Consider the following 13,295-nt stretch of genomic DNA (forward strand, 5'->3'; position numbering starts at 1 on the left):
TGAAACTTATTGTCATCATTAGTCGTTATTAGTGTCATTAGGATGTAAATAGTTGAGCGACATACTTATAAATAGCCTTGGAAGAAATCTTTTTACTAATATAATGTTTGGTTATATGTTCCAAGTCTGACAAAGTTTATGTTGTTTTAATACTGAATGCTCTTAATTAGTTCCGCTGCACAAGCGTTTGTATATTCCTGTTGCTCAGATGTTGGATTCTTCCATCTCTGCCCGTGCGCATGTTATTTACCTGTGTTTACTTTTATTGTGGTCATTTATAAAGCTGTTGCTTGGTTAAACTAATTATCATTATTCATAATAATATACTGGAACAAAAAGTCATAGCTGAAAAAGCGTTTCATTATTCAGTTTTTATTTATGTTAGACGATGATCCGATGCATGTAAAATTAATAAGGTGACGAAACACTCCGGTGGCCCCCCCACCTAGAAAATGAATCCGGCGCCACTGCATGAGACACCCCTCCATTCAGGAAATCCATTCCACTATTTGAAGCCAACTTGCAAAGCAGCCAGCAGGGAATCACATGTGGAGAGATTTCAGCAGACACAGACATGCATTATGGATCGGAAATCTCTGCAGGTTGGATCGGAAAATTCAGATATGCAAATTATGCTGGTATTGGAACCCAACACCGATACTGGATCACCCATCCCTAATTTCCACATATTGGTGTATCCTCCACACAGGAAATATCTGAGATACGATTTTCATGGCTTCTGTTACAATTACTTCCCTTCCCTCCCACAATTGCTTCCATTCAGCCTGTCCCTGAGCCTGAGGGTGTTTGTCTGGAGTACCGAGGCAGCAATAACCCCGCTGAGAAAACGGGGCATCTGACTGGCGACTTATTTGGACGACTGGCCCATTTTGAGTCCTGTCCAGAAGAGCCACCTCTATATTGGAGAGACCAAACAACCTCTCCACAGACGCATGGCTCAACACAGGAGAGCCACCTCTTCGGGACAGGACTCAGCTGTCCACCTACATCTCAAGGATAAGGGACACTCCTTTGAGGACCAAAATGTTCATATTTTGGACCGAGAAGACAGATGGTTTGAGAAGGGGGTAAAGGAAGCCATGTATGTCAAAAGGGAGAAACCAACATTGAACAGAGGAGGAGGTCTCAAAACATACAATGGCCTGATTAGGCCTGATCCCCAGTCAGTTTCACTCCAATCAACACCTGCACTCATGTGACCAGAGTGCCCTTTTTAGTCAGTCAGACAAACAAGGACCCTAACAAGCCTGTATTGTTAGGAGAGTGAGAACAATTTGCAAGCTATCCAGCTTACATCACATCTCAGCTTTAAAAGCTCAACTCCACACTCTCTATTTCTGAATTGAGAAAGCTCCTCGGATGAGAAGCGAAACGTCTTCAGCTACAGAATAGAAGTCCAGTTGTTTTTGTTTTTTAACTTTTTTTGAATTTCATAGTGGGACATCAAAACGAATGCTATGAATGAGAACTTTAGGTTACTTAGCCCCAGTTCTCAGAGTAGCATGAGTGAGGTGTCTCACCAGACAACTCTTCTTGCTGGGGCGAGAAGGGTTTCAAAGACCTGTTTCACAACTCAGTGTTGTCAATTTTTAGTGAGAAAAAAAAGGGTAAAAAGGGTTAAATAAGTATTCATGGCAGGAAGGTTTGTCAAATTACACTCTTATCAACTGTTTTTGTTGTTGGATGTAGCAGCTTATCTGACCATTTTTTTACACTCTCCTAGACAAACACCATCACCAAAATCAACATTGTTAATTCAGCCGTTCGTCCGTCCGTCCTTCCATCCATCCATCCATCCATCCATCCATCCATCCATCCATCCATCCATCCATCCATCCATCCATCCATCCATCCATCTATCCATTTACTTAACCTGCTTCTTCCTCTTTAGGGAGCTGATGCCTGTCTTCAGAAGCCTGGACAGGTAAAACACAGGTGTTCCTCTAACAGGGCATGCAAATCTCATCAGAGATGAACTCAGCGTAACACCTTTTTACTAACTCCACTGAAGTCCAACAAACAGACTTACTCTTTCAACTTTCTCTCTGAATATTGTCTGATTGTTGGACAATGAAAAAGAACTTCATGAGGCTCTGACTGAACAGCTACAAAGGATGTGGAACTGCTTTGAGTTGATTCTGAAAGAGACATAGTTTATCAACAACATGCTGGACTTATCGAACTGAGGGGCTACTGCTCTTTTTAAAATGACCAGAATTATCTGTTGGTAAAAACTCTGGAAAGCAGCTGGGTCAGACGGCATTCCAGGTCAGGTTTTAAGACTGTGTGCTCAGGAACTCACTGGGGTGCTGAGAGACATTTTTAACATCTCTCTGTTCCAAGCCATCAAGACTGTTTGCTTTAAGATGTCCACTATAAGGGATTTTGAAAAAAACATAGTAATGTCATGTGATGTGGTCAGAGGTCAACAGGGATAAAAAAAAAATACGGCACCTTGCACATAAAAATCAATGTACTTTCTCAAAATCACAGAAAATGTTGCATTTTTTCAGATAAATATGAAGATGTGAATCACTTTGATTGCATGCTAAATGATGAGGGATCTTCCCTGAACACAGAGGGACAATAACAATGTACATAAACTATTTTTAATAATGCATTTTTCACAAATAAGACAGAGGCTGTTTTAGGTTAATAGTGTACATTGTTTGTGATCAGCTGATCAAAGAACACTACAATAGGTCTATTAAAACAATAATCTAATTATTTAAAGCTAAACCTTTCATTTTGGGCTAGTTCTGTGAGGGGTGAACTTGTACTACACTGTATGTTAATTATACAACAATTCCAAATTATAGTATAACAATAAAGTTTTAATGAAAGAAATATTTTAGGCATGCCCTGCAACTTCTCGTAAGAATGAATTACAAGAGATAGCTAAACTAGAATACTGCATTTGTTTGTCAGTATTTAGTTGCTACCTCTTTCTCCACTTAATTCATAAACAAAGTCTTTAATCTCTTCTACACATTACATGGTGAACTAAAATCAGCACAAAGCATTCTGATGAATGACTTGTTTTTAAGGTTTGTAAAAAAAACTGGAGATCTTTGCAGATAGCCTTTTCTGTGAATCTTTTCTATTCTTTTATTATCTCTTCTATTCTTTTATTCAGACCGTCTGGAGTCCAGGATTGGCTTGGATACATTATCTAATATACTGCAGAACCAGCACCTCAAAGCATCTCAGAATTGGGGTCAGTGCTCATGGCAGTACTTATTTAGACTGCACACTGCTGACCTTTAAGGTACACGGATGATGGATACAAGCTTTGCTTGTATTCATTCTCAGAAAAAATCTTCTCAGAATCTGGATACTGATGTAAGTGACAGGTCATCTTGATTCTAGCCCAATTCTGAAGATCAGAACACTTCTTTTGTCTTTTGACACTTTGCTTCTTATTTTAACTTGTTCTCCTTGTTTTCATGTCACCTGATCTCAGGCATTTTTTAAATCTTGGTTCTTTGTCAAGTTGGTATCAAATACCTAATTTATACAAACTGTTTGGTATGAAATTACACTGACTTCTTCACTATTTTTTCATATCTTTCAAGAGCAATAGACCTTTTCAACACTTCTGAATATCCTGCGACTGCAGTGTTTTTGATTCTCTAAAATGACACAAGAAAAAAATATAGAGTTTTTTTAAGCTGTACCTTAAAAACATTCACATATATATTTTCAGTAATTTCTGATGGATGCAGAGCTAAACGGTGAAGAGACACTGGCAATATGACAAAAAGAAGGGGGAAAATTCAGAGTAAAAACAGCTTGCACTTAATATTTGTACCTGAAATTTTGTCCCTGGTGTCTCTGTTGAAAAAGGCTGTGGTCATTTGAAAAAGGAGGTTGATCCTTTTTCCCCAAACACCAAAAAGGGGAGCATCCCTATGAAAGTATGGATAAACATCCTGGAGTACATTCATCCCTGAATTAAAGTAGAGTGTCTGTCAACATTCAAATGAATCAAAATAATGTGACTAAGCCACCCATGAAATAAATCAAATTTAATAACATAATGAATTGTGTGATTTCCCCCATAAATTATACATTTGAAAAATAAGTCTTTAAACCAAGAAATACTGGATCTAATCTGAGGGGCACAAGACAAAAGTGGACTGCTGTCATCTGAAAACAATGATTTCACAACGGTTCGTGCAAATGCTATCTTATAAAACTTCTGCTAAATTTTCAAATTGCATTACATGGTTATAGAAATATATTTTTGCAGAAATTTTGCTTCTTTTTTATTGAATAACCATGGAAGTCCATAGTAAAACATGTGTACTTTCTGGTCAGGAGTTTGCATGTTCTTCTCATGTTCTATCTCAGTTACCTCGTTCAATTCAAAAGCATGTTAGCATGTTAGGTTAACTGGATATGTTAAATTGATCCTATGTGTGTGTACTTGGCTTTAGTTAACTTTTTAGGACTTTTTTCTGGTATATGCACCTACCTTGTCAGGATCGGTAGACCTTATGGTCACCAAAGCATTTTTCTAATATGGTGGAATGTCATTTTTGGGTTAGGGGTGAGGAGTAGGGCTAAGGTGTGAATTGAGTTTAGGTTAAGGTATTGGTAATGGTTAAGTTTAGAGTTAGGTTACAATGCATGCATAGATGTCTGTCTCCTGTGGCTTTGTGTTAGCCCTGTGATAGACAGAATTATTTTAAAAAACAAACTAATAAAACTGACCTTGACAAAAACCATGGTAGCCTAGGACAGATTGAAACTAGTTGTCTTACAGGGACATGTTAAACTCAGGTGTGTCCTGTAATCAGCGTCACAGGTGTCTTCAGCCCTGTAATCAGTCAGTCTGCCTGTTTAAAGGGTGAAAGGTAGTCACAGTGCTGTTTGGTATCATGGTGTGTACTACACTGAACATGGAGCACAGAAAGCTGAGGACAGAGTTGTCTCAGGAGCTTAGAAAGAAAATGACTGGCAGCATGTTAAAGGTAAAGACTGTAAGACCGTCTCCAAGCAGCTGGATGTTACTGTGACTACAGCTGCTCATATTATTCAGAAGGTTAAGGTCCACAGGACTGGAGAAAACATCTCTGGACATGGCTGCAAAAGGAAAACTGATAACAAATTAAAGAGATATGAATGATAACCAAAGAGCCCAGAACAACTTCCAAAGAGAACTCCAAGGTCAAGGTTCATCAGTGTCACCATTGGTCACCGTTTAAACCAAACTGTATTTAATGGAAAACAATTGAGGAGGACACCAAATCATAAAAAAGTAAGACTGGAATTTGCCGAAATACATATTGACAAGCCAAAAAGCTTCTGGAAGAATGTCCTTTAGACAGATGAGCCAAAACTGGAGCTTTTGACAACAAGTCCCATTAGCTTTATGTTTAAATGAAACATGCAGTACAAAGAAAAGAACCCTGTATCTACAGTGAAATATGGAGGAGGCTCGGTTCTGTTCTGGGGCTGCTTTGCTGCATCTGACACAGGGTGTCGTGAATCTGGTCAGGGTACAAGAAAATCTAAAGACTAACAAAGGCATTCTGGAGGGAAATACATGTCCTGAGCCTGGTTCTGCTGGAGGTTTCTTCTTGTTAAAAGGGAGTTTTTCCTTTCTACTGTTGTCAATGTGCTGCTCAGGATGGGAGACTGCAAAGAAGTGAAGCTTAAATGCAATCTGCTGGCTTCCTTAGATAGATAACGTTTACTAATTGGCTGTTATGATGTATGTGATTGTTTTTGTACAGTGCCCTGAGACAACCTTTGTTGTGACTTGGTACTATATAAATAAACTGAATTGAATTGAATTGAAATGTGCTGCTCAGTGTCAGAAAGCTTGGTCTCAGTCACAAGTCATGGGTCCTCCAACAGGATAATGACCCAAAACACACAGCTAAAAACACCAAGAATGTCTGCGAACAAAACATTGGACTGTTCTGAAGTGGTCTTCTGAGCCCTGATCTAATCCTGTTAAACATCTGTAGAAGGAGCTAAACCTGCAGTCTGGAGAAGGAACCCTTCAAACCTGAGACAGATGGAGCAGTTTGTTCATGAGGAGTGGACCAAACTACCTGTGGACAGGTGCAGACGTCTCAGAGAGAGTTACAGAAATCACTTGACTGCAGTGATTGACTCAAATGGTTTTGCAAAAACATATTAAGTTAAGGGGACCATCCTTTCTGTAAAGGTCAGTTTAGTTATGTTTTTTAAGTAACTCAGTTGAATCAAAATTCTTTTCTTAGTTTTAAGTTATTTCAGTTACTTTTGTGGGGTTTTCTTTCTTTATCAAAAGGGTACAAACAAATTTGTCCACATGTGCATATGTAAATCATTAAATTCAACTGACAGTCTACAGAGGCTGAATTCGCTCGTTCAGTGGTAGAAAAGTGTTTTCCTAGTTGCACAGAGGGAGCTTTTGTGTTTTACTTCATTACTAGTCTCTTGATTCCAGTGGAGTGCTGTTGAACAAGTCCTTGTGTTTTCTCATTCATAGTCACATATTCTTGTCTCCCTCTACAGGCCGCCAGCAGGGCTCACCATTTTACTTCGACCTCCTTTTCTCACAATAATACAGGGTCCAAACAGACAGCATAATCGTGCACATAGTAATTCCACAAATTGGGGTTCATCAATTGTAGTTTCTTAACTGTGGAATGATCATCAAACTACATTTCTCTTTTCTAGTTGGACCTCTAACAGAAATTGCCATGTGAATTTTTTTATTTTTTTTTATAGGATGATTAGACATCTGCAGCCTACATATTGTGGACAATATGGAAGACAGCATATTAAAATATCAAATATCACTTTAGTATGTTGAGAAATATATATTTGGACATTTTTTTCAGGCTCCATCTGGTGAGTATGAAATGTGTTTACCTACCAGAAGGAAACTGATTCATGGCACTGATAAAATAATGTTAAGTTTTCACAAGTGCCTGCAAACAAACAGAGTTGGGGTTTTTTCACCCAAGCTCTCAGTTATGACATCTTTCTGTACTTGACTGTGACACTTTTAAAAAAGGAAAAAAACATATTTGTTATTCCAGATTGAGTAGGAAAGTACGAGTGACCAGCATATTTTTTATGTGACACAAAAGTGAGCAGAATGAATGAAATACCAGGGTGATCATGTATTTCATTCTTGTCCGATTTCACACAATAAATCTGTGCACTCTAGTCTCATTACAGCACAGGCTAAAGGCCACATGACTCATCAGGGCATATCTGTATGAGCAGTTTGGAGACGCCCACATTGCGTTTTTTTTACTTTTAACAATGATGTCATAACCAGAGACTTCCTGAACACAAGGTTCATTCACAGAGCCCTCCTCCTGATACGGGACAGAGCACCAAACAGGCTGTTTCCATGGCAACTGCTGCCTTGGGCCATACAAGTTCTCCACTCGTTATTTGTCACTTGAGGGACGATGAGAAACTGTGTGTGCTCTGTCCACAGCCCCATGCGTCCATATCAACAGCACACAACATTTACAGATTGGAGATCTGATTATCACCATGTTGCATAATTTATAAACAAACAAGTTGGTCCTCCAGTGAGTTCATCTGCTTGGGGCTCGGAGCAGGAAGAGGAGCACTTTGATGAGTCACAGTTTGCTGTGGCTCAACTAATAGTCCTCTTAATGAACACCTTTGAGCAGTCTCTACTGTCGACACAGCAATATGTGTGTGTTATTAAGGGTTCAAATGCAAAAGAAACAAATAAATACAGAAGGACCATTTATGATGTCTACGGTTAATATTTATTGCTTCTTTTGAGGATACAAAAATAGCATAAAGTAAGATTTTTAAAGAGGCACAAAAGAAGTGAAACACAAAGAAAAAAAATATTACATCATTAATAATCTATCCATTAGTAAAACAATGAAATAATAATACATATAAGATCAGCTATTATGAATAAGTATCATAATTTCCTTCTAAAAGAAAATATTTTACTTTGCAGTAAAACAGAGATTATAGAATAATAACGTATATTACATGAGATCAATGATATCAGACAACAAATAGGTTCTATTTCAAGCTCTGAAACTTTATAAAAAAATGTATCTAATATTTACAGAAAACAGGAATTGTTTAAAACAGATTACATTCATTAAATATCAAATGCACTTGTGGTCTACTGGCTCTATGACAACTATTTAAAGATTAAATAATAGCTTTTCTATTCCTACGTTATCAATCAGGGACATATTAAACAATAAATCATGTGATTCAAATTTCTATTTTACTTTGGAGTGTTTTACCTCTTTGTAATCATGTTTTCTTTGTTTACATAACTAATATTTTTGATAAATCAAATTTAATCTTTAAAACACATATATTTAAAAAACAACAAGTGCTTTTTTTCCCCAAACCAAGCCATATTATCATCAAGGAGGCTTACTTCGTCACCATACCCTGCTTACAGTATGTGCTGGTGATGACAGAAAATAACACACACGCTTTTTACATCTGCAGGCATGACGGTGTTGCATAGGCAGCTTTTAGATTAATGATTGTCATTGCAGAGAGAAGCACAGGAAAATACAAAATTTAAGCTTTTGGTGTTTTTACGGACTTTGGAAACAACTAATGCTATTACAATTGATACTAGTAGTACAAAAATGGGATTAAAAACACAATTTGACCAACTTTAAATCATCACCTCATTCATAAGTAATGAGCCTGAACATGTGCAGAGAAATGTAGATCTGTATCACAGGCTCCTGTGAAGAAACTTTGGCACCTGAATATGATTAAATAAGAGTATAAAATAGTATATTATTCACATGAATTAGATATTATATTAAAAGTCACTATTATGACTTCCACTAACACCACTGTTTTAAAATGGTGCATATTAGGCAGTATCACAATAGGTCATTTCCGTATGCTTAAGGCTTTGTGCATCTGTCTTCAGTTAGAAAACTGCACTGAAAATGAGATGAACAGCAAGAAAGCTCTCAACAATTTACAGAAAGTTACTCACAGACAAATGCACACTTGTGCACAGAGAACTGAAATATGTCCAACCACAAGATAATCCTAAATAACAACGTAGTTGTGCTTCATCTTTTAGCATGACATTAACCCGTTTGGAATTGTTTGGTGACACTGCTGCATGCTACAGAAGGATCATCGCTAATGTAAGGCAAACAGGTATGAGTTTATTACCTGAATAGAGTGAATAAAGCTATTTTAGGGACTTTAAGGTTCTCCCCTTTGTACATACTTTGGTCCTGAACAGTTTCTGAACATGAACTTGAAAAGATGATCATATTAAGCTGCATTTGCATGTCTTTCAGTTATCCAGCTTGTTGAAAGTGTTTGTGCTGGTGGTAGATGGTATTGGTCCAATGATCTTGTCTGTTTGTCAAATTTTATAGCAAAAAAAAAAAAAGCTAAGCAAACACAGCAGACAGGAGCTGATATTTCTGTCTCTATGGGTGAAGAAAAGCTTGTTGAGAAGGTGTAATTGCTGGTGGAAGTGTGCCACCTCAGTGGAAGGCTGAAGACTGAGTAAGTGTGCGTCTGTGGGTAATGAAGTCAGGGGATATGTTGTCATTTCCTGCTTGGGTCTGTCGCCTATGTCTGCCCTCTGGCCTGAACCCCTGTCAGATCCTTTCGAATGATCTCATTCACTGTAAAGAAGATAAAGACAGGGATATTAGAGGATTACAGGCAAAATCTTAGCCTGAATTCAATAACACTTTTAAAATACATTTAATAATAAAACAAACAAAAAGGCAAAATCATTATAATTCTAGATAATAGTAGCCAAAGAAGGAATCCAGTTTGACAACATTTTAGTTCAGAAAGTACATAAAAGCTGCACCGATACTGAGTAACCTCTGGAGGTAACTAGCATTTACTTGCTGTTGCTCAGCCAGTTACAAGTATGTGTATACACACACAACAACAGAAGAGGAAAAGGGGTTGAAACGGAAACTTTCACGGTGTGATAATTCTAAAAATAGGAGCACAATGTGTGTGGGGAGAACATAAAACATACATTTGTGTATTGTACCTGCTGACAAATAACATTCATGTTTCACTATTTTGATGAGTTTTTTCATGCTTTGCAGATTTAGAAGAAAAAAAACACGGTCATCTAAACAGTAAAGTGAAAAGGAAGTGGAACAACCTGAAACACAGCTGTCAGTGCTGTTGCTTCTTGAGTCAGCTTGCCTGTTCAGGTGGTTTGCACTGAGCAGGAAGGAATGATAATAAAGCATAACGAATCATCCTTCAGGAAATGCTGCAGTCTGTGGTGAGCTCTGGAGTTTGTCTGGGAGAACAAGTTTGGAACGCTTATGTGTCTCTCTCTGTCTCTCTGTGGACCAGTGCTTTCAATTTGCCTTAGGAAAGTCATTATGTGCAATGAGTAATAAAAGTGAAGTCAATGTGAGGCAAAAAAAGCTTTTTTGGCTGCAACTACATCAGCTACAAAGCATATCCTGATTTTGTAACCATGACAATGAGAAACACTTGCTCACTAGACAATTTGCCAGACTTCTTATAGCTCATGCCCCCTTTACAGCAGAAACATTATTCAAAATTTAAACAGGTATAAAAAGTATTTAACTGAACTGGCTTTTTGATATATTTTATGATTTTGAAACAATCACTATTTAAATTTGATCATTTTTGACACTTGGAAGTTTCACCTTAAATACTGATGATGTCACTCATCATCAGGACATCATATTTGATATGTCAAAACTTTCCAAATTTTTGCAAACACAGTTTTCTTATCCTCACACAGTTGACACTTCCCATACAGTTTATATGTCAAAACATGGGCATTTTTGCCTATTTAGATTTATTTTAAATCCCCCAAAGTTAGAGTGCACACATCCAAATTGTCATTGACTTCTACTGTACCTGAGCTTTGAATTTTGTCATCAAAACTAGACATGAAGGGTCTTTGTACCTTGTCATATCTCCTGCCTAAAACCCTGTAGGCACATAGAAATCGACATGTGACCCTCAGATGCTTTTGCCACCTACTGTTCACAATTTCTTTCAACTTTGAGTTTTCACACAGTGACTGTTTGTTTGTGGTGTATTTGTCTTTTTTGTCTGCTTGTCTTATTAAGAGTGCGACCAGGAAGTAAGGGACGTGTGTGTGCGCTTACCATGGTGACCCTAATGAGCCACTGCTTGAGCACTTCTTTATGATCTTAGTTCTCAAAACCTTTCTTATATAGTTTTTACCCCAAAATGTTGGCATTGGCCACAGTTCTTATTAAGGTTGACTGATGTTTTAAAAATTGTCCGACCAGCCATCACCCAGCATTAGCAGTTAGTTAAGATATATGTGGGCTTCTCACCTTCCACATAGTGATGCTGGTTAATTCAATCATGGATAAACAGCAATTTTAGTCATTAAAATGTAATAATCACCATTTGAAATCATTTTGGTGTTACTTTTCATGATATTTGTAACCCTAAATTTTAAAACAAACCATTTTGGCAGCTTTTGTCCAGTGGTATCAGATTAGGCCTTCTCCTGTGTGAGGCTTTTATGAACAGTTGGAACGAGTTTTACTTCAGGACTACCAGCCCCCACACATCAAGCGTAAGCCTTGATTTCTTTTTCTTCTTTTGGTATACACATATGAAGGTATATTATTGTAGCATGACAAAAGGACACAAAGAAAGCAAAGCCAGTTCAGTCAGTTATTGTACTTTTGCTTTGAATTGCAAATTTTAAGTTCATTATTTAACCAGCTGAATTCTGTGGGAGACAGATTACTAAATTAGCTACATGAAATTACAATATATATATTTTTTAAATTACAAACTTGACCAATTGCATTTTTTGGGGGGGATTAATGGTGAAATTTACCACAAGTGAGTCTCCTAAAAACAGTGACAATAAATTATTAAACTATGATCACTCTTAGCGAATCAGATAACTGGGGTATACTACAGGGTGGCTACCTGGTGGCCCTGTAAGTTTTATTGGAATAACATAAACCTTTATGTCTAATCTAAGCCTTGGTACCATAGATAAATACTATAATACTAGACTAAGTGTCCTTCCTTCTCTCGTTTTTGGAACTGAAGCCAACAAGACCTAATTTACAGAAGCTGACATGTTGTATTTTTGGGTCCAGCTTTGGAACTTGAGCGACTTAGGACTTTAACTCCCACGTCGTTCAAGCGCCACATGCAATCATGATGTCACACAATCTTTCTTTTAAGCATGGAAAATTAATCACAACTAAACTGTTAGAAAAATGAATATTTGAACAATCAGCAAGAAGATAAAATCTATGTGAATCAAAAGCAGGCAACACCTGAAGAAAATGATCTAAAGTGTTTTTTGTTTTTTTCTCTCTTTTCTGTACTTTTTCTTTTTTTTTTTGGATTATGTGGAGGGGCAGGACTTAAAATGCTGTATTTGCTTCAGTTTCTGGGATACATGTCAACACCCTTGCCTGGTACAAACACCAATATCTTAGGTTAGGATGAGTTTTCTTCCAAAATCTGAAGACATGGGAATTAAAAGTAATTATATTTGTGGTGATTTGGGTGAGTACTCCCTCACTGCGACGTGGAGCAAAAGAAAATCCTCTTCAGGTAGGTCAGAAAAAGAAAAAAATTAGTCTGCTGGGTTCTGGTCTGGCTGGTCCTGGCTGGTCCTCTGGTGGAGGAGGAAAAGGCATCGCCGTTCTGGGGAACCCGCTTGGCTCTCAGATCAGTCCCGCCGCCGGCGAAGTCTTCAGTCACGCCTACAGTGCCTTCAGACCTGCCTGCAGCACTTTCAGTGCCCTTCGCCGAGCCCTCTGAGCTCCCTGCGTCCTCCGCCAAGCCCTCTGAGCTCCCTGCGCCCTCTGCCGTGCCCGGGGACCTCTCTGCACCCTCTGCCGTGCCCGGGGACCTCTCTGCACCATCTGCCGAGCCCAGGGACCTCTCTGCGCCCTCTGCCGAGCCCGGGGTCCTCTCTGTGCCTTCTCTGACGGTCAGCGTTCCTGAGGGGGTCGGCGACGCTTCTCTGACGGTCAGCGTTCCTGAGGGGGTCGGCGACACAGCTCTGCCGGTCAGCGTTCCTCAGAGGGACGACGTCCCACCTGCCAACATCTCAGTGGGGGTCGAACGAGACGATGCTTCACCATCCCGTGTCTCCATGGGGGTCGGCTGTGACGACGACGCCTCACCATCCCGTGTCTCCGTGGGGGTCCGCTGTGATGACGACGCCTCACCATCCCGTGTCTCCGTGGGGGTCGGCTGTGACGACGACGCCTCACCATTCCGTGTCTCCGTGGGGG

At 38.8% G+C, this 13,295-nt stretch overlaps 1 protein-coding gene across 3 annotated transcripts in view; it reads right to left on the reverse strand.

The window, feature by feature from the left end:
- Nucleotides 1-7,765: 7,765 nt before the first annotated feature.
- Nucleotides 7,766-13,295, reverse strand: part of nfatc2a (nuclear factor of activated T cells 2a) — a 27,103-nt gene continuing 21,573 nt past the window's right edge. For all 3 annotated transcript variants that reach the window (XM_017419113.3, XM_017419111.3, XM_017419112.3), the window contains exon 10: nt 7,766-9,659. In XM_017419113.3, coding sequence (XP_017274602.1) covers nt 9,604-9,659 — 56 coding nt within the window. In that variant the 3' untranslated portion in view covers nt 7,766-9,603. The remainder of the gene's footprint in view (nt 9,660-13,295) is intronic.

This window comes from Kryptolebias marmoratus, linkage group LG8, assembly GCF_001649575.2.
Source record: "Kryptolebias marmoratus isolate JLee-2015 linkage group LG8, ASM164957v2, whole genome shotgun sequence".
Classification (NCBI taxonomy): Eukaryota; Metazoa; Chordata; class Actinopteri; order Cyprinodontiformes; family Rivulidae; genus Kryptolebias; species Kryptolebias marmoratus.